Consider the following 25,419-nt stretch of genomic DNA (forward strand, 5'->3'; position numbering starts at 1 on the left):
TTATACGTTCAATTTTGGGCAACAAAGTTAAGGGTGCTGCGTCTTTATGGGTCGGGTCTGAACTTCAGTGTATAGAGACCAGGTTTGGTCCTAAGCATCGAGGTTGCACCGCCCGAGATCACAAGCTCCTATGCACGGGGGCAGGGTCCAAACTGTGTGAATTTCGATGCCAGATCAATCATTTATTATAGAAATTTTCGTTTTTTGTGGAATTCAGAGGTGAAATTTTGGCTTCTCCAAATCCGATGCATACTTTTTTTCTTTCATTTGATAAATGAAATTTATGAAGTTACCTTACCTAAAAATACAATCTTGGTGGATAACCCCCAAAACAAGAGTTTGGTTGTGTATCCATTGGGCACAACTTTGATGAAATGACAAAGGCTCGTATGTAGGGTTCAATATGCAAGTAATTACACAAATTCACTATATATTTTACGGCGCAGTAAATCACGCAAAATTACCATAAATAATGGTTAAGTTGTGAGATGAGGTGAATGTAAATAAGATTGAATTGATAGATATTAGGAATTAGTATAGATAGTGAAAATATTAAGACCTCCCATTCTAATTCACCAACAAGTCGCCAGCCGCAATACTTGTTGGATTTTCGGCTTCTCCTTTTCTTCTCCCAATTTTCCTTTTTATTTTCCTCCTAATTTAAATAAATAAATAACTAAATAAACCTCCTCCTCCTTTGGAAAAAGCAATAAAATCGAAAAAAATAATTAAAATTAAATTAATAATTTCTATTTTTTTAGAGAGAGAAAAGGGAGCGGCTTTCGGTTTGGATATTTTTGTCAGCGAGCTGCACCAACAAAACATTAGGGTTTTTTTCTCTCTCAGATCTTTTTCCTTCTTCTTCCAACCTCCGTCGTCGTCACGTCCGCACTACTGCTACAGGCTTTTGCTTCCGTACAGATCTCTCTCTTTCTCTCTCTCCCCATCTCTCTCTTTCTCTCTCTACTGTGCATGTCAATCTCTTGCCTTGCATTAGCATCGATTCTGCTGTTTTCGTTGCATTTAGATCGGGGATTGTTCTCCCATTGCTTTTGTTTGGGTTCTGTTTGTTGCTGGGAAAATTTTATCGAAGGAGGAGAGAAAATGGGAAAATTTTATTAATTGGTTTCAGTGGTGAAATGGGTTTTCTTTTTTGGTGATTTTGGGTGCATTGTTGTTGAGTTGTTGGTTTTGTGTTTGGTGATCATTCCTTTAGCATATTTGAATTGATATTTGTGTAAAGTTTTTTGCTTGTTTATTTTTTCTTACTTAGTGTTTATTTGTTCAGGGTTTTATCGTCTGCGTTGATTGGATTTTGTTGGAATTGTAATTGAATTAGGGATTCAATTGTGGAGAATTTTGAAGTGGGTTCAAAGATTGTATATTTTTTTGGAGGCTATTTTGGAGTGATAATTTTGTCCCAGTTGTATCGACTATGCGGACTTCATGGGCAGATTTGGCTGCAAATTCTGCAGCTGAGAATGTAGGTTCTGGCTCTTCTGGCAATGCTGGTTCAGGGAATGCTGCTGCTCCTGCTCCTAATCGGTCCACCTATGTCCCCCCACATCTCCGTAACCGTCCACCTTCCTCGGACCCACCTGCTCCAGCATATACTGCGCCGGTTACCAATGATAGAGGTGGCCCAGGTGGGTTCAGTGCACCTCGTTGGGGTGGTCCCAGAAACGACAACAGTCGAACTGGCCATGTTGGCAATGCTGGTCGCGGTGGAGGATGGGGAAGCAGAAGTGGTGGTTGGGATGGGAGAACACGAGAAGTGAACCCCTTTAGAGATGATGATGAAACAGAGCAGCCGTTTAGTGAGCAAGAGAACAGTGGTATTAACTTTGATGCATATGAAGATATTCCGGTTGAGACAAGTGGCGACAATGTTCCCACTCCTGTGAATACCTTTGCAGATATTGACTTGGGGGACGCACTGAATAAAAATATTCAGAGGTGCAAATATGTGAAACCCACACCTGTGCAGCGTCATGCCATTCCTATCTCCCTTGCAGGCCGAGACTTGATGGCATGTGCCCAAACTGGTTCTGGAAAGACTGCTGCTTTCTGTTTCCCAATCATCAGTGGAATTATGAAGGGACAACCTGCACAGAGGCCACCCCGTGGTGCACATACAGTTTATCCGCTTGCTCTCATTCTTTCTCCTACTAGGGAGCTTTCAATTCAAGTATGTTTAAAAAGGTTATTTTCTGATTTCCTCACATGTTGCAGGCCATGAGAATTAAAATTTTCTCTGTGTTTCAGATTCATGAGGAAGCCCGGAAATTTTCATATCAAACAGGTGTTAGGGTGGTTGTTGCGTATGGAGGAGCACCAATTAACCAACAGGTTTCTCATTCTTTTTTTTCTCTTTCTGTTGACTTGGTTTTTAGCCCTATGTTGGATTGGCTTTTGCCCTCATGCACTGTTTCATAATGATGACTTTACGTTTCTAATGACACTTGTTAGAGTGGTGATTACTCAGTCCAACTTATGAACTTTACATTTTTAGAACCTATGGGCTTATTTGTTGCAATTTCATTTACCCAAGCTATGATTGTGCCTGCTATTTTCATTATTTGTTTAAACTATAATTGAAAGAAATTACGTGAAGTTCTTTTGTTATGCCGTATTATGAAAGTTTGTGGCTTGTTAAATTTCTTGATTGCATTTTGTAGTTATTGTGTCTCAGCTGTGCTTCATTTGAAAAAGCATGTCAAAGTTTATAAATTTGAAATTGCTTAAATAGCTCTCTTAATATATATGCATGAAACATATTAGAAATTTCAGAGACGAAGAATTTTGGACTGAATAGTGAGCTCATGTGTTGCAGTGGATTTATCTAAACAGTTAAGTTCAATAAGCAAATTACTGTGTAGGTCTCTTTGGGCATTTTTTTTTTTTGGAGATTTGGGTTGGGACTGAAACTGTGAAGAAGCTTGATTGGAGTTAAATATGGCATAGAGAAGGGGCAGAAGATATTCCAGGGAGGTTCATTCCTCATTCTGGGATATCATTTTGGAAAGGTATTAGGAAAGGTTTGGACACCTCTTGCAAACCAATAAGGCTTAAGATGGGGGATGGTAGTCGGATACAGCTGTCAGTTGTCATATGTGTAGTGTGACATCTTAACTCGTAAGCTATAGGCTATAGCTGATAAGTAAACGACATGATTGCATTATAGTTAGCATATTAAATACTCACATCTTGCTGCTGTTATGTTGGTATTTTGTGAAATGATGCGTAGTTTGGTTTAGGATATTTTCTTCCTAACTGTTTATTCGTTGTGGTCATTCATGTAATACATATTTTTTTTATTGGGATCAGATACATGGTGCGCACACGCATATGCCTTATGCCTATGAGCATTTCTGTTCTGTTGTACTTAATCCTGCAAGTTGTTACACTTACACTGCTTTACTGGATCCTAGTGTATCTAAATTTTCTTGTCTACCGTACCGAATCGTTATTTTTGAGATATATAGCAGATCTTGATGATGTATTTTTGGACAGCTGCGGGAACTTGAAAGAGGTGTTGATATTCTTGTGGCAACTCCTGGAAGATTGGTGGATTTGCTGGAGAGAGCCAGGGTTTCATTGCAGATGATTAGATATTTAGCCCTAGATGAGGCTGATCGAATGCTGGATATGGGTTTTGAACCACAAATAAGGAAAATTGTGGAGCAAATGGACATGCCTCCTCCAGGTATGCGACAGACTATGCTGTTCAGTGCCACTTTTCCGAAGGAAATACAGGTAATTTTTCTTTTTGTGGGAAAAACTTTATAAATGCAAGACTTTCTTCATAGATTTTTTGTAGACATTTTCCGAACTAGAACAGTGTCAGTGTATCACACTTCATTAATCTAACCAACTAATTAATCAGGCCTCAGTAGATCTATGTTGGGATTACCAGATGAATTTATGTTGTAGAAACTAAGTAGAATTGATAATTTTATTTTTTTATTTTTTTTTTGGTTTTATGTTCTGGCCTTATGCTGAAAAGCTCTAATGCGTTTGATTTGAAACTTTTGTTTTGCATGCAGAGACTGGCCTCTGATTTTCTTGCAAAGTACATCTTTCTGGCAGTTGGAAGGGTGGGTTCTAGTACTGATTTGATTGTCCAAAGAGTGGAATTTGTGCATGAATCTGATAAAAGAAGTCACCTCATGGACCTTATTCATGCACAGAGGGCCAATGGCGCACAGGGCAAGGTATTCTTGTGGAACTTCTTTTGAACTTTTTAGCTACTAATGTGAAAACTATTACTAATTGGATAATTTAAATTTGTGTGATTCTTGCATTTATTAATGTGAAAACATTGGTTGCTTGCATTGTTTTTTTATTTTGCAGCAAGCTTTGACATTAGTTTTTGTTGAGACAAAGAAGGGAGCTGATTCGCTGGAACAGTGGCTGTGTATGAATGGTTTTCCTGCAACTACTATTCATGGTGACAGATCACAGCAGGTACGTTGGTTTTGCTATCTGGTTTCTGTCATTTCGGGGGTACATGTCTTGATATACTGTATGTATTTAACTTTAAAGGGGGGGGGGGGTAACATTGGTGTGGTTTTGTAATTGTTGCTATCAACACACACCTCACTAACATGGCGAGTTATCAGATTCAGGCTTCTCGTCGTGGTAGAACAAACATGGATATTCTAACTCAGATTTTTTAGTTAGTAGATTGTTCATGCTTGGGAATGTTGTATTTAGGGTTCTCCTTCCTGGATATTGAGATTCCAGTGAACATTAAGTAGCATGTTAGCAAAGAATGACAAGGTACATAACCAGTAGAGAACACGAGGACTATGAAATACCTTGTTTGAATCTTTTGCTGCTTGCTGATACTGTGTGTGTCATGATATGGCTTTCCATGGGCTTGTTGGTATTTATAAGCATGCATTGGCCCTTTTATTTTGGTTATTGACCCATGTACATCACATTGCGAAGCATATGAGTTTTAGGTTTGGGATTTTTGTTGGTTTGTTGTCAAGTTGCACCAGGCAGTGATTGGAGATGCATTCTTCCTCTTTTATGTTGATAAAAGAAATATGAATTGGGTGATAAAGTGGTATGGAAAAGCTGTTTTTAGGATATACACTGTTTTGAACTTTCGGCTTAGAAGAAACTTAATTGGCTTGATGTCTAAGAATGTACCCTTGTATAATCAATTTGAGACTTAGGATTGGATGTTATTCCAGGGGCTTGAGATCATGTAGTAGTTACGATGGACTGCATTGTTATAAGATTAATGTTTGAATTCTACCTTTTGTTTATATATTTGTTTACCTGTACTTGTCTGCAGGAAAGAGAACAAGCATTGAGGTCATTTAAGAGTGGGAACACTCCAATCTTGGTGGCTACTGATGTGGCTGCGCGTGGGCTAGACATTCCTCATGTTGCACATGTTGTCAACTTTGATCTTCCAAATGACATTGATGATTATGTTCACCGCATTGGTCGTACTGGACGAGCTGGGAAGTCTGGCTTGGCTACTGCCTTCTTTAATGAGAACAATTCATCACTTGCCAGGTCTTTGGCAGAATTGATGCAAGAATCAAATCAAGAAGTACCTGCTTGGCTGTCTCGGTACGCAGCTCGAGCTTCTTTTGGTGGTGGGAGGAACCGTCGTTCTGGGGGAGGCCGGTTTGGTGTCCGTGACTTCCGAAGGGATTCATCTTTCAGCAGGGGTGGCAATGATTACTATGGTGGAGGCGGTGGGGGTAGCAGCGGTGGATATGGGGGTGCTTCTGGTGGATATGGGGGTGCCTCTGGAGGATATGGTGCTGGGGTGGCCAGTGCGTGGGACTAACCGCTAACTCCTCAAAGCAGTTACAGTGTCTTAGGTAATGGATGCAGACTTCTTTATAAGGTCATATTTTTGTTTATGTAATGTTTGGTTTGAACGACCAATGTTTTACATTGTCGGAGACGCTCATCAATGTTTTGAGGGGAGGGGTAACTTATGTTCGGTATTGGTGCCACAGGAATAGAAGGTTTGTGTAATGTTGGTAGGTGTCGATTTAAAAGGTGCTAACAGAGTAGGGATTACTGTCATTTTAGTCATTCTGTACCCTTATTACGTACTCTGGCGTGTGAGTTGGGATGGGTTGTAGAATATGTAGTGGGAGAGGGGAGAGGGTTTCTTTTCGGCCACATCTTTGTTTATCTCATAGGCATGTTCGTTTCAACCCAGTTTGTCGGGTTTATAGTGTTTGAGGGTTCTTCAGTTCCTGCCAATTCTTTCCTCCTTTCAAGGAGTTGAACACGAGGAGTTATAGGGCTTTTGTAATATTTTGGTTCTGACTGAAATAAATACAAAGCTCTCGTTGAAAACCAGATTTCTCCGATTTGAACGGGAACTTTCGGTACCAATTGGACCGGAGTAATCTTAGTTGCCAGTCGTTGTTGAACGCGAAACGTTTGTTATTTTTATGCAAGCTATGTGAAATTCAGAAGGGCCAAGTATTTTCAGATCGGTTTTCTTTTATTTTGAGTGCCTACTTTGCTTTGAATGCGTTTTTTCTTCTTGTTATGAATGAGAAATTTGTGTTGGAACTGAATGAGAAATTTTAGCAAGGGAAGAAAGGTCCTAACTTCTAAGTTAACATCGATTTTATTTCTAAATGTGACTGGTAGTTGAGTTGGTTAATTCACTTTTGTATCCGACTCTGGAGGTTCTATGCTTGTCTTCTCTCTTCCCTATATCGTTTCTAAATATATATAAAATGGCTACATAAAGAAGTTGAAAAATGCAAATGTATGTTAGGTCAGTTGAGCAGGCAACACGCTTGTCATTTTTGCACTTTCGATTTTTTATTTATTTATTTTTACAATTGATATTATTTATACTAAGGAGAGGGGGTGAACTAAGTTTTACAATGAGCTAGCAATAATGTGATTTAATTTACTTTTGACGAGAATCAAACTTAATACCTCTTACTTACGAGTGAGGAGGAATATCGCTAGATTGTAGCATTAAGTAACCGATTTTCTTTTTATATTAAAACAATTTAGAGCGTTGGATTGTCAAATCCTAACACCAAATAGAGTGGGAGAGAGAGACCTACATTTTCATTTGTGGCGTGTGGGACATAAAGGAGAGGTAAGTGACCAACAACAACTCTATTAAGTGGTTAATCACGTAGAAAAAAGAGGTTCTTTATTCCCTTTGAGTCTTTTGACATATCAAAACTTAAACGAAGCTTCTTTGACAAGTGCATATGAGCCAAAAGAGCAAGTACACATTTTATGTTATTCTTTCTCACATCCAAATCAAAATGCTAGAAGACTCCTCTTTCAAGTCTTTGTCCATTTTTATATTCTCTTCCCCCACTCCTTTTCTTAACTTCCAATTTTTCTTCAATCCCTCAGTAGTTTAGAAAATGAATGGTGAAGATTGACTCTAAAAAATCGATTGTGAAAATTGTTTAGAAAGTCGGACTACTTGTAAGATTAGACTACCGAAGACAAACCCTTTAATGAAAATTTGATTTACCGAGTCGGACTACTAACATAATGAAAATTTGGTATAGCGATGCACAATCATTAATTTGTTGGAGTAAGTCATGAGCTCGGACCTCATAAGTGACGTTAAAAATAGTCTATTTCAATTAATTTATCTCCCATGGAAATAATTGGACACTAAAATTTGGAGAAAAGGATAAGAAGATAATAGGGGGGAAGTGAGAAACAGAAAATGATATTTCATAAAAACAGTCACCAATGGATAGGTAAGCTCATTAAAGAGTGGTGGAGGTGAGCTATTAATATTTCGTGAGACCAAAAGCAATATTCAAACCTTCCCGTTGTCTTCTCTCTCTCTCTCTCTCTCTCTCTCTCTCTCTCTCTCTGTGATACTAGTTCTCTCTCCTAAATTGAGTTTTGGGCATGAGCTCTGTCACCCTTGTTGGAGTTGAAATTAAAATAAAACATTTTAGAAGGGGGTTAAAACACCATTTTGGTTCCTCTATTTGCTTGCATTTTGTTTGATTTATTATGTTTTACATTTAACTTTTAAATAATGTTACGGTTTAGTAATATTTTTCTTGTAAGTATGAAGATTTAGATTCAACATCAATGACTGAAGAGTTCAATACCTATTTATGTTGGTTAATTATGCAGTTTAACCAAAATCATCTTCCAATTTCGTTGTATAAACAAATTTGTGTTTTGAATTTAACCAATTAGGTCATTGTGTTTCATCTCGTCAGTAATGTTGTTGGTCCATCTTATCTATTTTAACGTTAATTTTTATGCGCGAGTCTCTGCATGTGTGTGACGTGTCACCATAACGCTCAAATTAAATGAAAAAACAAAAAAGGTTTAACAATTTCAAAAGTGCATTAAAATAAATTAGTTCAAATTTTTCAAGACCCACCTCTATATTATTTTAAGTTTTTCAGACTAAAAATACAAAAATTACTTATCACTATACAATACCAGAAGTTCGAGAAAATTTTGATATTGATTGGAACACGAATGATACATTATGTGTTTTTATATAAATAGTGAATAATTTTATTTTTTAAGTTATTAACTTTTTAATATATATATATATTATATCATTAATATAATAATACATAATATACCATTTTGTATTTCTGTCACGCTGAAAAATCTCTCTAAAAGTTGGTCAGGTCCACGGTCCAGCTGTACTCTTTAGGTTAGAGAGAGAAAGAAACACGAGAGTGCAAACAAGTCTTCTCTTCTGGAGAGAGATAGAGACGGTGAAAGAGAGAGAAGACGTGCCCTCACATTTTGATGTTCGTAGTCTAACTTCCCAGTTGGTGGAGGCGGACTTCTATTTTTTTTTCTGCATTTTTTGTTTGCATCTGCAGATAAAATGGAAAAACAGACCTCCCCAGAAGAAAAAAAACAAAGCTTTTAGTTCATTTCTGCTATCGGCTGGATCGGATTCAAGAAATTGAACTTCCAGCTCCAAAGTGGCTTCTCGATCCAAGCTTCATCCAACCATTTTTCTATGAGCTTGTGATTCGCAGATGGACCAGAACACTGAACAGCCTTCCAATGCTCAGAGGGGCTTCAGAGTTCAAGCCCCACTGGTTAGTCTCCTCACTGATCTCGGAACCCAATTTCCCTTTTATGTTTTTATAATTTTTCCTTTGAATTCATGGCATTTTAGAGATACCCAGATGAAAGTTTAACTTAATTGTGAAAAATTGTGGAGAAATTTTGGATTTTGCTTCTGGGTTTTTGTTTTCTTAAGATTTTAGAGGTGCTCAGCAAGTATTTTTGTTGAATGTGTGATTCTTTGGGGGAAAGGTTTTGACTTTTTATTGTATGAACATAGGGGATGAGGAAATGTTTAACTTTGATTTTTATGAGCTGAACCGTGCAAAATTGTTGACAAAAGATTGGACATTTGGTTGTTTTTTCTTCTTGAGTGCTCTAATGGGTACCTTATTTTTAAAGTTCGAGGTGCAGTATTCTGATTTTCGTGGTGTTGGGATCGTATTTGCTGCTTCTCAGTGATGATCAAATTGGAACCTGAGATATCTCTCTTGGTTTAATTAGAAAGTGTGTTCTTCCTAAACGTATGTTTTAAAGAATAAAGTTAGAGAAAGGAGGTCATTCTTTGCTAAGAAATTACTGTTCTTTGACGATTAACTGCCTTCCACATGAGTTACAGTTACGCTTTTGTAACATTTACAAATATTTTGGATGAAATTACTGCATTTACTTTTCACCTCGATGGTTACTCAAGCTATTTCTATCTTGTTCTCTGGTATATCTTTTAGGGTGCGTTTGGATGAGGGACTTTGAAGTGCCATGGAACTTAGGCCAAATTTATTTGTTAGGAATGCACTGCCAAATTAGGAAGAGGATCTCAAAATGACTAGATGCAGTAGCTTTGAGAGAACTTTCAGATGACTCCTTTGAGGTCCTTAAAGGTGTCACTTGCAAGTCCTTTGTTTAGTGTCTTTGTAGCGTATTTCTAGAGTTTTAATAATAACTTTGTAGTGCTTGAGTAGTTCATTTTTGAGCAACAATATCATTCTTTTTGCGTGATAAATTACATGTAGATAAATACTGGCATCCTTTACATTGTAGATAGATACTTGCATCCTTTAACCCCTCCACCCTTTTCATGCTGTGGAAAAGGATTCAATTGCTACTTTCATTTTCTTGTATTTTGAACTTTTGTTACCATCCCAGATTTTTTTTTTTTTTTTCAAAATTTTATTTCAGTGGGTGCGAATCATGCTATTTTACTAAGCAGTCCCATATAATGTCTCCAAATCCATGCCTACTGTATATCTGTTGTCACAAGCACATCAAAATATGTGTCATGGACTCGTGGCCACTAGCTTCCCCTCGGTGTTTCTAAAAATATGTGTCATGGACTCGTGGCCACTAGCTTCCCCTTGGTGTTTCTAACTTACCTTTTACTTTCGTTATCTCATGCATCCTGACATGCCTTCGTTTTGCAGGTTGACTCCATATCATGCTATTGTAAAGTAGATGCAGGCTTCAAAACTGTTGCAGGGGCAAGAAAGTTTGTCCCAGGATCAAAGATTTGCATCCAGCCTGATATCAATCCTAATGCACACAGGGGAAAAAACTTACGCCGGGAAAGGACCAGAATCCAGCCACCCCTCCTGCCTGGTCTACCTGATGATCTTGCAATTGCTTGTTTAATCAGAGTCCCCCGTGTTGAACATAGGAAACTCCGTATAGTTTGCAAAAGATGGTATCGCCTTCTAGCTGGAAACTTCTTTTATTCGCTTAGGAAAAGTCTTGGAATGGCGGAAGAATGGGTTTATGTTATCAAAAGAGACCGTGATGGAAGGATCTCTTGGCATGCTTTTGATCCCACATATCAGCTCTGGCAGCCACTTCCACCCGTTCCTGGTGAGTATTCTGCCGCACTTGGTTTTGGTTGTGCTGTCCTTAGCGGTTGTCACCTGTACTTGTTTGGAGGAAAACATCCACTGAAGGGATCTATGAGACGGGTTATTTTTTACAGTGCTCGGACAAATAAATGGCACAGGGCACCGGATATGCTTCGGAAACGCCATTTCTTTGGCTCTTGTGTTATTAATAATTGTCTTTATGTAGCTGGTGGGGAGTGTGAAGGAATTCAAAGGACTCTTCGTTCTGCTGAAATTTATGATCCAAACAAAAATCGGTGGAGCTTTATTTCCGATATGAGCACAGCTATGGTGCCATTTATTGGGGTGGTTCATGATGGAATGTGGTTCCTAAAAGGACTTGGGTCACACCGTGAGGTAATGAGTGAAGCCTATGCTCCTGAAGCCAATACCTGGACCCCTATTAGTGACGGGATGGTTGATGGGTGGCGCAACCCAAGTATTTCTTTAAATGGGCAGCTCTATGCTCTGGACTGCCATGATGGGTGCAAGCTTAGGGTTTATGATAGAGTATCAGATTCATGGAACAAATTTATAGATAGCAAGGTTCATCTAGGGAGTTCTTGTGCTTTGGAGGCTGCTGCGCTTGTTCCCCTTAACGGGAAGCTTTGCATTATTCGTAATAACATGAGCATCAGTTTAGTTGATGTTTCAAGTCCGGATAAACATGTAGAAAGCAACCCTCACCTTTGGGAAAATATCGCCGGCAAAGGTCATTTTAGAACTCTAGTCTCAAATATATGGTCTAGTATAGCAGGCCGAACTGGTTTGAAGAGTCACATTGTACACTGTCAAGTGCTCCAAGCATGACAGGCTGACAACTGCTGTCGGTGTTGCTTATGCTTTGTGTGAAGCAAGAGTTGCGATGAGAAGCATTGTTGGTGTATCTGTAGAGCCAAGACAGTCATCTCTTGCAAGCGATCTGGTATGCGACTGGCGAATACTGGTTTCGGAAATAGAATTTCGAGGTTATTGGTCTCGGAAATAGATTTTTGATGTCATTTCTTTATATTCATGATCAAGAGAGGGCAGATAAATTTGTAAATCTAGTTATATTGGTCAAGGCCTTTTTGTCTTGTGCTTTGGGGATTTTATGTTTAGTATCATGTAATCTTAGAGATGCTTTTGTGAATATACATGGGTCATTAGAGATCATTCAATATATACTTTTCCATTAATCCATCATCTCTTCTTTTTCGATGTGTGTCATCCGTGTGCAGGGGCCATGATAATCTTTTGAATTGTTCTAATTTCACCGGACAGGACATCAAATTTCTTTATTTTGCTGGAATATCAGCGTCACCTTTTTTTTTTGTACAACAAAAATTATGAATTTGTAGCCACGACGCACATAATTTTAGTTATTTTTGTTCATAGCAAGACATTTCAAACTCCACGAGCAAGCATTTCCTGAAACCGTTTGAACGACTCTTCCCTTTGAATCTTGAGCTGGTTTCTGAACTTTTTGATGAAGGCATCAGCCATTTCATTGGACGTCGCCTTCCTGATCATCCACCGCATTCATCCTCCGGTTCACCATTTGTTTCTTCATTGTATTCTCCTTTTCCTTCTGCATCCTTTGGCTCCCGTCGGCAGCCGCAACCTCTTGACGAGCATCCATCGCAGCAGCTTGCTCGGAAAGTTCAGTAACCAAAAGGGTAATTTTGATGTCGGATTCGGCAAGGGATTGAAGAGAAACGTGCCTCGAAACTCAAAGTCGATTTGTGTTGGGGAATGAGCAGAATGAATGTATTTATAGCTTCAAACGTTTCTAAAACTTAGAAGCATGAGTTTCATATGGATTGAAGGAAAGGAAAGGAAAGGAAAGGAAAGGGGAAAGAAAGAACAAATAAGTTACACAAGAGTAACAAAATTATGTTTATCGTAGAATTTCAAGTCAGATTTACTTTTTGGTTTTGAATTCGAGGTACAAAACTAGCACAAATATAGGTGATTGCCTAGTTGAAAACTTTGAGAGAACCTGTGTCATTTAACTGTAATCAGGAATGAACTGAAACGCCTTTAGACTTTCCAAGCCTATTAATTAATAATACTTTTTGGGGCCCAACAGGATACCTCAGGCTTCAAAAACTAAAAAAAACAGAAAAGGTGAAAAAAGTTTTTTTTTAATCATTTTATGCTTGATATTAGGCCAAAGATTGACCTAAAAATAAATTAGTCCAAAGATTGCATCTAAAATAACTATTCTATTGGCAAGTTGGTGAAAAAAATTAAGTAAAATATTTGGATTCCCTCGTGGATAAAGATGGATGATTGAGACCTTAATCACTAACTAATTAGGCTGATTAGACGACCTAATCATAGACTAATAGTGCATGCTGATTGTTAATTAGTGTACACACTATTTGTATTTGAGAGCTTACACGTACACGTCAGGGTAATAATTTTTTTGACCTTAAATAATATCTGCCATTATTGACTACAGGATTCAACCATCCAAGACTATAAAATTGGTGTCATTTGTAGGTTCACATTGGATTTGGTTCTAAAACACATGATTAAATAGGATTAATTAGGTTTTAGGTTTCTCAACTAATCTAATTACATACTAGTTGACCAAAATGGTTTGGTTCTAGTTCATACTTCATACTTCATAGTACAGACATTAACCAATCTCTCTAATAGAGTTTTTACCTTGCTTTAAGTATGGAGCTGTTGCTTTATGTCGTTACGTGGTCAATTTATATCGTGGGTTGTTGTTTGAGTAGGTTTTTATGTGACTTTGGTGGTTGAATTTGAAGTTCTTTTGTGTTTGCGTGACTCTCTCTTGATCATTTCATCTTTGCATTCAGAGTTGTTACAAAAATGATGTTAGATTGGTTACTAGGGAAACAGCTTTGCGTCTGGATTCGTTACAAAAAAGATGTCGGATTGGTTACTAGGGAACAAAATTGAGTTTGGATTCATTATAAAAGATAGGCTTTTTAGCCAAATGGTCCAAGATTGGCATAATTCCTCATTTTGGTCCCTGACAAAGAAAATCGATAGGAGTGGTCATTAAGTTTGTTCACCATAAATTATTCTGGTCATTCCATAAAAAATCTATCAATATCCTGGTTAGGTAGAGTGATTGATTTGACAAAAATATTCTTAAAAGGTAATTACTTGGTTGTTCACATGATAATTTAAGAAGAAATGAGAGACTGAAAGATCCACCAAATAATTATTGACAAGCATGAAATTTATATATACATATATGTACTAAGGTTTATACCAGGTTTACACCAGAATAACACCTCTCTCTCTCTCTCTCTCTCTCTCTCTCTCTCTCTCTCTCTCTCTACTAACAAGAATTCATACGCATATTTATTTGCTTCTACCGGCCACTTGTACAATCATAAAGATGATTGCATGAGATCGATGGAAAGATCTGCAGATGGTTTCCTTCTTCCATACAGTGGTTGCATAATTTGCATTGTACTCTTTCTACCTGCAACAATATCGGAGCAGCTACATTAGTCCTCCGATGATTAGCCTAATTTTTCTACCTTAGCAAGTAAAGCCTACATTAGGTCAATGCCAATGAAACCAATTTAATGAAGCAAGTCAGAGTTTAACTTTTGCTTAAGAAATCTAGAGAGAAACTTTAATTTTCAAAATATCATATTTCAAACAGAAAACATACACCCGGGAAGCTGCGCGATGTTGTCCAGCTTCTCAGCTGTATGATTAGCGGTTCACATATGAAGGTTTCAGGCTTCAACAATACAAATTTGGTTTTGGTTTTGTTTTATGGTAACCTAGAAGCCTTTTCATCATGCAGCATCACTAGAAATTTCTTTTTGAATGATCCCTGAAGAAAACTTGAAGAGATTACAAGATTTTCACCAGCATAGCTCCACCAAATCTCGTTAAACGGAGAAATGATAATGCAATGCCGTCCGTAACGATAAACCGATTTAGAGCAACGTTAGTACAAACTGCAAAATGACACATCAGAAATGTACCAGATCATCAAGTACTGTGAACTTCCTGTAACAGGAATTAAGAAAATAAGGTCCAAGATGGGGTTGATAAAGTTAACCCTTCAACCTGAGACCTGAACCTCCAATATTTGAACACAATTATAGGAGAAAATTAAGCAATGCCCCAAAGAATTAGAGAATGGATAGTAGTGAAACAAAGCGAAAGAAGATTGGAACAAGATTTGCAGTTCAGATGTCAAGTGCCTATATGGAAGTAAAGAATCAGAGATTCCAAACTTTGGTGATTCAAATGTCAAGTGCCTATATTATCACCTTATTATGATTGAAATCCTTGATCTTTCTCGAGCATGATCGTTAACATTCCATATCCAAATCGAGCAAGTTGTTAATTGGAAAAAGAAAAAACTTCGCTGTTTATCATAGGTCCTGAAGAGAAATCGAAACCAAAGGCAGACATATCCCTTTCAATCTGCCTGCAATAAAGCTTTTGATCCTTCTGTTGGTCCAATAATCTAATCCGCCGAGACAAATAATCAACAAATATCAGTTTCCTTCGGTTAATCTTACAAAGATCAAGCTCAGAGGAAAATATAAAGGCTGAACTTCCTGAAAAATAAAAATGTTCGTGGATTTTTTTGTTTGTTTTGTTGCTACATGCGATATTAGGATAGGTGGATTTACATAAACCCGAGGTGCAGGAGTAAACGCTCATAACCACTCGAGCTACACGCGAAACTAGTATAAAAAAAATCTTGTCTTTCCCATTTGATCCAATAAAACACAAATAAAACCAAAATTCTGTATTTCTAGAAGGAAAGAATAATACCTCAGATTGATTCAACAGAACCACTTCTGATCCCATGGCAAGCCTTGTTCTTACAGTCAGGAATATCTTCAAACTGTTTCGCCGGCAGCTTCTCCGACAAGGCACCAACGTAAAACTCAACGGAATCCGATCCTTTGTCGCGGTGAATCCCGGTAACAGAAACCCAAATAAAAAGCTTCTTCGCTTGAATCCCAGACACATCAGAAACTTCCCCATAACTCAGCTTCCCTTTAATATGCTTGTTGTAGTAAACCAACTGATCAAAGTGCACGTAACACGGGCTTTCGAGAAAGATCTCGAAGCTTCCATCTTCTGTGAGAGAGTAGGATTTTACGTTGTTTGGTAAGAGACCCTTCGGGAGGCCGTACTGGGGGAGGAGGTCATGGACGTCTGCGATTGATTGGGAGCTGTTGGATGAACCATTGGGATTGGGTTTGAGGTCTCTGAGGGATAGAGTGAGATGGGTTTTTGAGAAGAGGGTTAGGAGGAGAAGGTAGAGAGAGATCTGAGCGGAGGCTGATGCCATTGTTGCAGAGCTCTGAGGAAGAAAGGTGGAGCTTGACTTGGGGAAGAACAGAGGGAGAGGGATGCAAGTTTAAGAGAGTTGTGAAGGGTAATATGGGAAGGGAACTTTGTTCAATGATTGGGCTGGGTGGTTGTTGGTAGGTAATTTTAGTTGGAAGGAAAGTCCAGTGCACTTCTTAGTTACTAGGGTGAGTTAATGACAATTTTACCCCTGTTCAATTATTGGAAATTGTATCATCCTTGCCCAAGGACAAATGTGAAAGCAAACGACACTGAATAATAGAGCTATCCTACAAGGTTTATGTGATGTAAATTGCTAAATTGGCAATGAAAGATCTTAAGTTCGAGTCGATATATAAAAAGATGATTATATTGTTGATTACGTATGTAATGTTGATTACTTTAATGGTAACTTGCCAACAAGTCTTTACTCATGCCATTTCCTCAAAGCAATTCGACCGAGCTGTAACTTTCTTGAGGGTCAGATACAACCTAAGATTTTTTTCATTGAAATCCTTATCCTTCCTCTTGCTTGCTGGCAGTAGACTGAACAGTGTCACGGGGGCAATGAAGATATTGACGCGTAGCAAAAGTTCCGTATTCCTCTCCTTTGCTTTTAATTTTCTTGATGAGGATATGCCTACTGGTGATGGCCTGGTGGACTTTGATGGATTTCAACGTCTTCGATTCTTGGATACGAGTTTTGCCAACCTCACTGGAGAAATACCTGATTTCAGGTGAATTTCCGAAGGAACTTTGCAGACTTCCGATGTTGGTATCCGAACAAAATGCAGACGTACTAGATCATGAATATCTTGAGTTGCCTATCTTCGGGCGATGCATTCTTCTTGGAGAAGGTCTAGAGTACAACTATTTGTATTATACACGATTGTTACAGTACAATTATCAGTCTTACTTTCAACCATCCATACTCCCATACAACAATACCATCAACAGCAGCATACCTACTGAAATTGGTCAGTTGAAGCTTCTCCTCCGGTTGGCTCTTAATGACAACCAATGCTCGGCAACATTCCATATCAAATATCTAACCTAAAGAACTTAGAGATGTTGTACCTCTCTACCAATAATTTGTCTGGAAAAATTTCGACGCATTGTCTAATCTTAATTTCTTGTCACATTTTAATGTTTCATACAATAATTCGAGGGACCAATACCGGCAAGCACTCAGTTCCAAAGCTTCAATGCCTCTGCCTTTGAGGGGAATCCGAAACTTTGTGGCGCCCCATTTCCAAATGAGTGCAGACCGATTCATAGTGCTGTTGTAGATGGCTAGAACAATAAAGACGTGGACAATGGGCTTCAAATTCCATGGTTTCATATTTCCATTGTGCTTGGTTTCCTTTTTGGATTCTGGGGAGCTTGCGGTCCTCTAATGCGCAAGGGAATGTGGTGATATGCATATTTTCAAGTTACAGACAATGTACAAGACAACCTTTTTGTAATGATAACGGGGTGGATGACCAGGACGCAGAGAATGATCAGCAACTAAGTTGTAATATAACTTTTCATCTTATAACCCCTCGGAAACTGGAACTTTCAGGGAAACAAGCCCATTGTTGTAAACTAGTCTTTGCACAAGTAAATGAAATCCTTGAAAGCAATCTGCGACTGAGTCGCTGAGCTCTATCAACTTAGAGGAAAATCTGAGATTCTTAGAAATCCTTGTCCTTCCTCTCGCTTGATGGCAACAAATCGACCAATGTACGTCGATACCTGGTATCGCAAACGTCTTGTATTTATATCCCCTTCCTCATACAAGCAATTCTGTAGGCGAGCAAATTCCAGCCGGCTGTTGTTAATGGCATGGTTGAGCTTGATGGATTCCAAAATCTTCGAGTTCCCGATCATCAAATTTCAACATGCACGCTTTAGGGTTTGAATTTGATTATGCTTCATCATGCATACTTTGATTAATTTGCAAAATCTTCAGCTAACAGCGTTCACGTATCGTCTTTATGTTGATGTTTCCAGATTAGTCTGTCTAGTCAAGTAAAACGAACATTTATTCCAGAAGAATGCGAAAGAGAGGAGATTTTTAGCCTCTGAATTGCACCGACAATTACGACAACGCTACCAAGGTAACATCACCAAGATGCACACATCCATTTCAACTTTCACCCTTGATATTAATGGGTACAAGTAACAGTCTTGAGTTTTAACATCCAGCTTAATATACAAGATTTGATTCCTTCACATATAGCAGATACAACAAACTACAACGTTACAGCGAGGAACACTAGTACGTATTCCCTTATGGAGTACATAACACACTGAATTCTACTAAAACCAAACTCGACGGCTTTTGTGAGTCTGAAAGTGTGAACTACTCTTGAAGAGCCTTTGCTCAGCTACTACACATCGTACAGTATAACCACTCGTTGGTGTCTACCTATTCGGTTATTAGCATCTCAATTTCTTCCACTGGAGATGGAAGCTGCAAATCACCACAGGACAATAAAAAGTTACATAAACATCAGTAGGGAGAGAAGTGCTCAACAAGTACGTATTCCAATTTGAAAGCGGCATAAAAATTTCAGGAAAATGGACTTTAACTTTAAAGCTCCCTTAATGCAGATATTAAGACAATCAATCAGCTAAAAATCAAATTACAAAATGTCCAAAGAAGTGATCACAATGAGATGAACAGCTAGAAAAACAAAATGTTCGGTATCTCCTGACACATCCCTTCCGAGAAAGAGATGCATATTAAAACATAATACTAAATGCACCCATAACCAAAGAGAGAAACCAAATTTAAATAATAGAACTAAAAAATGAGTCTCCTTAAGACAATCAATCAGCTAAAAATCAAATTACAAAATGTCCAAAGAAGTGATCACAATGAGATGAACAGCTAGAAAAACAAAATGTTCGGTATCTCCTGACACATCCGTTCTGAGAAAGAGATGCATATTAAAACATAATACTAAATGCACCCATAACCAAAGAGAGAAATCAAATTTAAATAATAGAACTAAAAAATGAGTCTCCTTAGAATGTTCGGCATCTCCTGAGAAACTTCAGTAACCGTTAATTTTTATGTTAGAGGAGAAAGGTAATAATGCATCATAATACAATTTTTCCCCAGACCAAGGTTTGGTCACTTTGTAATCATGTGATGCTAAGGGTATGTTTACCCTCCTTAAAAACAAAATGGGTATGTTTTCTTATTTCTGCCAAGGTTCCCTACAGAACAACACGACTTAAAGATAACCATAATTTTTCATCTTTAATATCTCTAAAACCGTGGTCTCTCATTGTCAGTGTAAAATAGAAAAGAAACCAAATGGAGGGATTAATTTTTCATGTGATTGAAGAGATTGGTGAAATCAACTTGTTGGATTTAGAGTTTTTATAGAGTACATTCCCAGTCCTTAACTCCTATGTTACCAATACAAAGTCACAGACGCAACAATCTCATTCCCACAAGACAAACCTATGCTGATACTTACTCCCAAAACTCCAGACTTCTCACATTTTTTAAAGAGAAATAACAATGCATAAATCTCAACACACCCTTTCCCATGGTGGGACCCCGGGAGGGCCGGGACCACCCGATTTCCTATCTTTCATTTAACATCGTAGATTCTACATTAATCTTAAAGGTACAACATACACAAGAGTTCGAACTGAAGATGTTATGCATGACAAACAATATTGAACCTCCGCAATCCTCCATCCCAGTTCCCACCCACAAATTGAAACCACTATATAGTACCATACCAATCATAATCCACAAAACGACCTTACAGTATCTTACCAGACAAACTAGCAAAGGATAAAAATGCATGCGAATATCTCAGTCCCTTTGTTGCTTAAAAGAATTTAGTAAGTAAACGAACTCAATATCTTTACAATAACATGCTTCTAAAATTGGGTGACTTGGTTTTCATGATACTCCCACACTAGACTCCTATTCCATTTAAGACTTTAAAACACAACTGCGTATTTACCCCAAGCCAACAAAGCTCCTTGCTTTGCGAGGGTTGGGGGAGGAATATCTGTTGTACGCAGCCTTACCCTTGCTTTGCAAAGAAGCTGTTTCCACGACTCGAACCTATGACCTTTTAGTCTCAAAGGAGCAACATAAGCCAAGAATCCTTCTAATGAAAGCCACCATAGAATCCTTCTAATTCAATGTAATGCATAAGGCTCAAATAACACAAGTTTGCAGACTCTGCACGCTATCATTTGTTACACGGTGTTGGTGGTTTTGCAGTTTCGTTAGGCAGCAGACAGAATAACTGTCCAAGCTGATGCCTTCCCTTGCAGCCACCCACCTATGTCAGTAGCTTCGTAATGTATCATTCCTTTCTGGCTTTATGTGCAAGCTGATGATTAGGAAATTTCTTGAGTAGCTTCCCTCAATGGGAGCACTCAATTCTATGTTTTTGTTGTGTTCCATTTCGGTTCGTATCAGTTACTTCCGTAGATTCAATGTAAACTACATCCTCAATTACCAGGAAACACAATGACAATCCAGAAATTGAATTAAACTTCTCATCTATTCACAAACAAAAGGGAAATCTTTACAAACCAAATTGATTCTTTTTAACAAAAATAATCACTTCAACGATTCAAACTTTAATTTAATTGTCTTCTTTAACTCTAACACAACAAACCCAGACGCATAAAGTTGCATGAATGCAAACTCAAAGATACAAATTTTACACAATAATTAAAGAAAAACGCAAATATACAAAAAAAAAAAAAAAAAAAAAAAACGAAAAGAAATTAAAACATAAATGTAATCAATAAACAGTTAATTAATTAATCAAATAAATACAATACCTGAATGCCCCGTTTGAACGACCCGACGCAAGACCCCGATAACCCGTCACGGCAAGACCGCACATTTTGGAACTGACCGATATCCAGCTTCTTATTGATGATCCCCACAGTGAAGTAAATGCTATCGGACGGCGGCAAATCGACCCTGATCTCGCCGACGCCGAGCCAGAACAAGAACCTCTGGACCTGAATGCCCTTCAAGTCGGTGATCGCCCCGTATGAGAGCTTGCCCGTTATGGTCTTTTCGTAGTAGACCAAGTAATCGAACTGCAGGTAGCAGGTCTTGGGCAAAACGACGACGAATCGTCCGTCGTCGGAGACCGTGTAGTTGGAGACCGATGCCGGTAAGAGGCCGCGGGGAAGGCCGAATTTGGATAAAATGTCAAACACTGTGGGAGGGGAGTCAGAGAGAGAAAGAGAGAGACTTGGGATGACGGAGAGAGAGATGAGGAGGATCGGGATCAGACCCAGATGGGGTTTCGGGGTCGGTGACATATTCGGGTCGGGTTTTACAGAGAGAAAGTGTGTGGGGTTTTCGGATTTTTGAGTATATTGCAGGTTGGATCTTCCGGAAACAAATTTTTTGGGTTCTCTTTTTATATTGATGACATGAGGGGTTTAGAGAAGTTTGGACCGTTGGATTTGAGATATTTGGACGGTTTGGATTTAGTTTGGGGTTGGTGGTATTTATGGGAAGTAATGGGTTGTTCTTGGAGTCCAGGCGGGTTAGTGCAGAAGATGTGTCAATAATACCAATCAGAAAATGGATAATGATTTGGGATAAAAACAAAATGAAAAGGATATTAGGACTTGTACATGAAGTCTGGTTACGGTGCATCGGAGTATGGGATATTTAATCTAATTTAAAGAGTTGAACTTAACATTTTAATGTATCAGAATATGTTATACTTTAGTGTGTGGTAAAAATATTATCAAACTGACCCAAAAGATTGCCTCTTGATTTCACCTTATCCAATTAAATTCTCAATTAAAAAAAATACAAAAACAGTTAAGATGGATGAGTCACTACTATAACCAAAAAAAGGGAAGGAAATAAAAATAGAAAGGTACACCAATGCATCGGTTACATTTCATGATCAATCACAATTAGAATATGAGGGTGTACAACTACACATAGCCTTGATATAGTTTTATTGTTGAAGCATGCAAGACTTATAATGCATATTGTGAGCAAATGACGATGGCGAAATGGTTGGAAGACACGGATACAAGGATCGGTTGAGTTGGTAAAAATCATTCTTTTCTTTAGACTAAGGCATATTTAGGTTTGAGTTTTGCTGTCGACAATAACTCTTAGTGGGCGATCTATTAAAAAAAAAAAAAAAAAGGGCTAAGACCCCTTCTGTAAATCCTCAAAAAAACTTGTAGTATGCCCTGGCCCTAGGATGAGGTAATCTCCCCTCTCCTTAAACTTTTTGTAAATTTTGTTAGAAGATAATGCAAGGGGTGCTCTCGATAGTTACTCATGGTCATACATATGATATTTTCCTTCAATGCAAAGCCGGTATAGAAAATTAGATCCCATGTGGCATAGTAATATATGATGTACATAACTTTGGGCTTGAATTGGAGAACACTAAAGAAAAAGGGTTTGTGGTTTATGAACAATAACGAAAAAGGTCAATGAAGTGAGAGACTTAAGGGATAAGGAATGAGAAAGTGATGGTGTTTTACGCTAATTAAGAGTTGCTAGATGTTTTAACTTTTTCACGTAGAGTCACGTGATTAGTATGGAATATTGCTACTTAAATATTATTGTTTCATGTAAGGTTTTTTTTAGTGAAAGAAAGAGAATTCAAATGTATAAATAAAGGATTGTTGGTGTGACTTTGAGCCAAAAATTAGAGTCCCACATCAGTGGATGTGGAGAGCATCAAGTCCTTTATAAGGAATGGTTCCACACACATACATTGCCGAGGGCTTTTGATAAAAATCCCATACCTGTTACTTCTGGATGGCTAAAGTGGGGGGAGTATTGGCAATTCGACTTGTGTGTGTGAGACCTGTTGGCGACCCGTCCGTTGGCACCGTTGCTATTCTTAAGATAAAGGGAGTGAGGAAGACTGAAAACATTGAGGTCTACTTAACAATTTTCTTTTCCTTCACGTTTTATTGGTAGCCAAAAAGAAAGAATAGAAGTGAAGGCAAACAGGATATAACCACGATAAGGGGCCTAGTAGAAAAATGAGGACAACAGCGAGAACTTATGAATTCGATACTTTGTAAGTTGTGAATCTACTTTCAAATGATTCCAATTGATCCATACACGCCAAAATAATATCCAATTAATATAAAGAAATAAGTGCAGATGATGACAGACAGGAAGAGAGATAGATCTCACAACACACAAAACGACCAGCTGTAAGGACAAGCCAGTCTTATATCAAACATAAAACACCAGGTGTGGAATATAAAACAACAGTAAACTCCCAAAGAGCATCTCTATTCCAATCAAGCTCTTTCCCAGGCTCCCACCATCACTCTTTTCTTGAGCTACTGTACCACTGCTTGTAGAATTCCCTATAATAATTAACATAAAACCAAGTAAATTAAACATATATTACTAGATAAAGAGCTGTTAAATTCTAAAAAACTAATTACCATAAAAATAGGTTAAAATTCTGGAGTAAATTTGTTATAATACCGCTGGATATAGGGGCAGTGGTGCTGCTTCTAGCTTCAGTCTTGTTTTCATAATCCCGGAACATCTTCGCGTCTGGAGAGTTTGATGGCAAATTCAAGAGATCTGAATCCATCACCAACGTTGAAATGATCAAACTAGTGTTATATATAAACATGTATATTTCTAGAAAAATTAAACTAACTTATATATATTTCAGTTCATATATATGTACTTACCAACGCATCTTGATATGTTGATAGGTACATGGCAGGAACTGGGAAGGTTTAAGGCAAGAGTGGCATTGATCTTGAGGCCGAGTTTTGGATCATCGCGGTCCTTAATTAGGACACAGAGGCATTTCTTGCTCTTCTGCACCACTACTTTAATCCCACTGCAACAGTCTATGGTTGGACTTTTGGCATCACCGCCGACGTACGGAAGGCAGGGGGCAAGCCCTACTAGTTGGTCTGCACATTCTGCCTTATCTTGGTCTATGTTGCAGCTGCCAAAACCAACTAGGAATATCAACAAGAAGGTGCATGAGAGTGCCTGCACACTCACATTCTTTGAGTTACTCATTGTAGTGCAGAAAGAACGGAGAAAGAGAGAGAGAGAGAGAGAGAGAGAGAGAGAGAGAGAAGAAATGGGGTGCTATTTGTAGGTTTTGTGCTTTTTCTTGGCTGCCCTTTTGGTTTTTATGCAATTTGAGAAGTAGTTGGGTGGTGGAGTGGCAGTAATTGTTATTTATGCATGCATCTGGTATAAAGTGATCTCATTGGAGGGGCTTCACATGTGAATTATGTGAAGGACATGTTTTGTCCTGAAATGGCTATCACTTGTCACATAGTGCAATAAAATAACGCATCTAAAACTAGAAGAAATAATGGACTCATCTCCAGCACTAGTGCCCTACCATTTATCCAAAACCCTAAAATGAACTGAAATACTGTCGTTGCAACAAAACCACCCCACCCTCCAAAAATAATCTGGAGAAAAGTGACACTGGTGTGGTAACTTTTGTATCTCTTGATTATACGTAAAATTTACGGTGATTGTATGTATTCTATTAATTAGTAAGACTTTCGAAGCAAAGATACACCGATGTGATCATTTCTGAAACTCTTTATTGTACATAGAATGTAAATATTACAATGATTGTATGTATCAAAATTGTTGAGTTAGCAAACTACCACAGTAAAGAGACACCGATATGGTAATTTATATGTAACTCTTATATATCCATACATTATGTAGGATGTGAATTACGATAATTGTATGTTTCAGAATCATTGAATTAGTATATGTTACTTAAAAGTACAATATGGTAATCTTTTTTCTTTTTTAATTTTTCTTCCATTTGTGTTCTATGTTTTAGACAGATCTGGAACCACAGAAGAGAAAGTTGGGATCTTTCAGTTGGCTGGAGGATGAGTTGCAGTATCAATCTCAAAACCAGAAGGCGAAAACACAAAATTATTAAATATTTCTCTAATTTGTTTCACTCAAAATCATTTTTTACGTATTTAGTTTTGGAATCGAAACTCGTGATTTGGATTAAAATCCTGGACCCGTGACCATTTTCATCCATCCGTGATTAGACAGTACTTAACTAAGCTTATGCCCGGCCCCAAACAAAATCTTTCATTCATATTATAATTATATGAGTAAAAGAATTAGGAAATAAGAAGACAACTTACTTTATATTTCTAATATTGTTTGGAGGCAGACAATTCTGCCTTCACAATGATGCTGGTGAAGAAGGAA

At 38.0% G+C, this 25,419-nt stretch overlaps 5 protein-coding genes and 1 non-coding gene across 6 annotated transcripts; 2 read left to right on the forward strand and 4 right to left on the reverse strand.

Annotated features, from left to right (window-relative positions):
• The first annotated feature begins 785 nt into the window (after nucleotides 1–785).
• LOC137715144 (DEAD-box ATP-dependent RNA helicase 37-like) lies at nucleotides 786–6,342 on the forward strand. Its single transcript, XM_068454380.1, has 7 exons — nucleotides 786–915; nucleotides 1,289–2,188; nucleotides 2,266–2,349; nucleotides 3,514–3,756; nucleotides 4,047–4,214; nucleotides 4,354–4,467; nucleotides 5,309–6,342. The coding sequence occupies exons 2-7, from the start codon at nucleotides 1,436–1,438 to the stop codon at nucleotides 5,813–5,815; spliced, it is 1,869 nt and encodes a 622-aa protein (XP_068310481.1). The 5' UTR covers nucleotides 786–915; nucleotides 1,289–1,435; the 3' UTR covers nucleotides 5,816–6,342.
• A 2,377-nt stretch (nucleotides 6,343–8,719) lies between these two features.
• On the forward strand, nucleotides 8,720–12,095 carry LOC137715497 (F-box/kelch-repeat protein At1g55270-like). Its single transcript, XM_068454842.1, has 2 exons — nucleotides 8,720–9,068; nucleotides 10,458–12,095. The coding sequence occupies exons 1-2, from the start codon at nucleotides 9,006–9,008 to the stop codon at nucleotides 11,706–11,708; spliced, it is 1,314 nt and encodes a 437-aa protein (XP_068310943.1). The 5' UTR covers nucleotides 8,720–9,005; the 3' UTR covers nucleotides 11,709–12,095.
• Nucleotides 12,073–12,175, reverse strand: LOC137716646 (U6 spliceosomal RNA). Its single transcript, XR_011065711.1, has one exon. It is a non-coding gene; the product is annotated as a U6 spliceosomal RNA (small nuclear RNA).
• A 1,885-nt stretch (nucleotides 12,176–14,060) lies between these two features.
• Nucleotides 14,061–16,291, reverse strand: LOC137716317 (uncharacterized). Its single transcript, XM_068455755.1, has 2 exons — nucleotides 15,672–16,291; nucleotides 14,061–14,349 (listed from the first exon to the last, which is right to left on the reverse strand). Exon 1 carries the CDS (start codon nucleotides 16,195–16,197, stop codon nucleotides 15,673–15,675), a length of 525 nt encoding a protein of 174 aa, XP_068311856.1. The 5' UTR covers nucleotides 16,198–16,291; the 3' UTR covers nucleotides 14,061–14,349; nucleotide 15,672.
• A 2,030-nt stretch (nucleotides 16,292–18,321) lies between these two features.
• LOC137715347 (uncharacterized protein At5g01610-like) lies at nucleotides 18,322–21,591 on the reverse strand. The gene is made up of 2 exons (XM_068454640.1): nucleotides 21,012–21,591; nucleotides 18,322–18,654 (listed from the first exon to the last, which is right to left on the reverse strand). Exons 1-2 carry the CDS (start codon nucleotides 21,504–21,506, stop codon nucleotides 18,610–18,612), a joined length of 540 nt encoding a protein of 179 aa, XP_068310741.1. The 5' UTR covers nucleotides 21,507–21,591; the 3' UTR covers nucleotides 18,322–18,609.
• A 1,645-nt stretch (nucleotides 21,592–23,236) lies between these two features.
• Nucleotides 23,237–24,322, reverse strand: LOC137715465 (non-specific lipid transfer protein GPI-anchored 6-like). The gene is made up of 3 exons (XM_068454807.1): nucleotides 23,892–24,322; nucleotides 23,677–23,778; nucleotides 23,237–23,552 (listed from the first exon to the last, which is right to left on the reverse strand). The coding sequence occupies exons 1-3, from the start codon at nucleotides 24,232–24,234 to the stop codon at nucleotides 23,416–23,418; spliced, it is 582 nt and encodes a 193-aa protein (XP_068310908.1). The 5' UTR covers nucleotides 24,235–24,322; the 3' UTR covers nucleotides 23,237–23,415.
• Nucleotides 24,323–25,419: the final 1,097 nt, after the last annotated feature.

The sequence above is a fragment of the Pyrus communis genome, chromosome 14 (genome assembly GCF_963583255.1).
Source record: "Pyrus communis chromosome 14, drPyrComm1.1, whole genome shotgun sequence".
NCBI lineage: Eukaryota > Viridiplantae > Streptophyta > Magnoliopsida > Rosales > Rosaceae > Pyrus > Pyrus communis.

What these genes read in the sequence shown, in the direction of transcription:
- LOC137715347 (XM_068454640.1), bottom strand. Translation starts at nt 21,506, where the DNA reads ATGTCACCGACCCCGAAACCCCATCTGGGTCTGATCCCGATCCTCCTC. An exon ending in CGTTCAAACGGGGCATTCAG is followed by an intron (nt 18,655 to 21,011) that starts GTATTGTATTTA and finishes GGTGATTTGCAG; the next exon opens with CTTCCATCTCCAGTGGAAGA.
- LOC137715465 (XM_068454807.1), bottom strand. Translation starts at nt 24,234, where the DNA reads ATGAGTAACTCAAAGAATGTGAGTGTGCAGGCACTCTCATGCACCTTC. An exon ending in CAACATATCAAGATGCGTTG is followed by an intron (nt 23,779 to 23,891) that starts GTAAGTACATAT and finishes TGATGGATTCAG; the next exon opens with ATCTCTTGAATTTGCCATCA. An exon ending in CACTGCCCCTATATCCAGCG is followed by an intron (nt 23,553 to 23,676) that starts GTATTATAACAA and finishes TAATTATTATAG; the next exon opens with GGAATTCTACAAGCAGTGGT.
- LOC137716317 (XM_068455755.1), bottom strand. Translation starts at nt 16,197, where the DNA reads ATGGCATCAGCCTCCGCTCAGATCTCTCTCTACCTTCTCCTCCTAACC.
- LOC137715144 (XM_068454380.1), top strand. Translation starts at nt 1,436, where the DNA reads ATGCGGACTTCATGGGCAGATTTGGCTGCAAATTCTGCAGCTGAGAAT. An exon ending in GAGCACCAATTAACCAACAG is followed by an intron (nt 2,350 to 3,513) that starts GTTTCTCATTCT and finishes ATTTTTGGACAG; the next exon opens with CTGCGGGAACTTGAAAGAGG. An exon ending in CCAATGGCGCACAGGGCAAG is followed by an intron (nt 4,215 to 4,353) that starts GTATTCTTGTGG and finishes TTTATTTTGCAG; the next exon opens with CAAGCTTTGACATTAGTTTT.
- LOC137715497 (XM_068454842.1), top strand. Translation starts at nt 9,006, where the DNA reads ATGGACCAGAACACTGAACAGCCTTCCAATGCTCAGAGGGGCTTCAGA. An exon ending in TCAGAGTTCAAGCCCCACTG is followed by an intron (nt 9,069 to 10,457) that starts GTTAGTCTCCTC and finishes TTCGTTTTGCAG; the next exon opens with GTTGACTCCATATCATGCTA.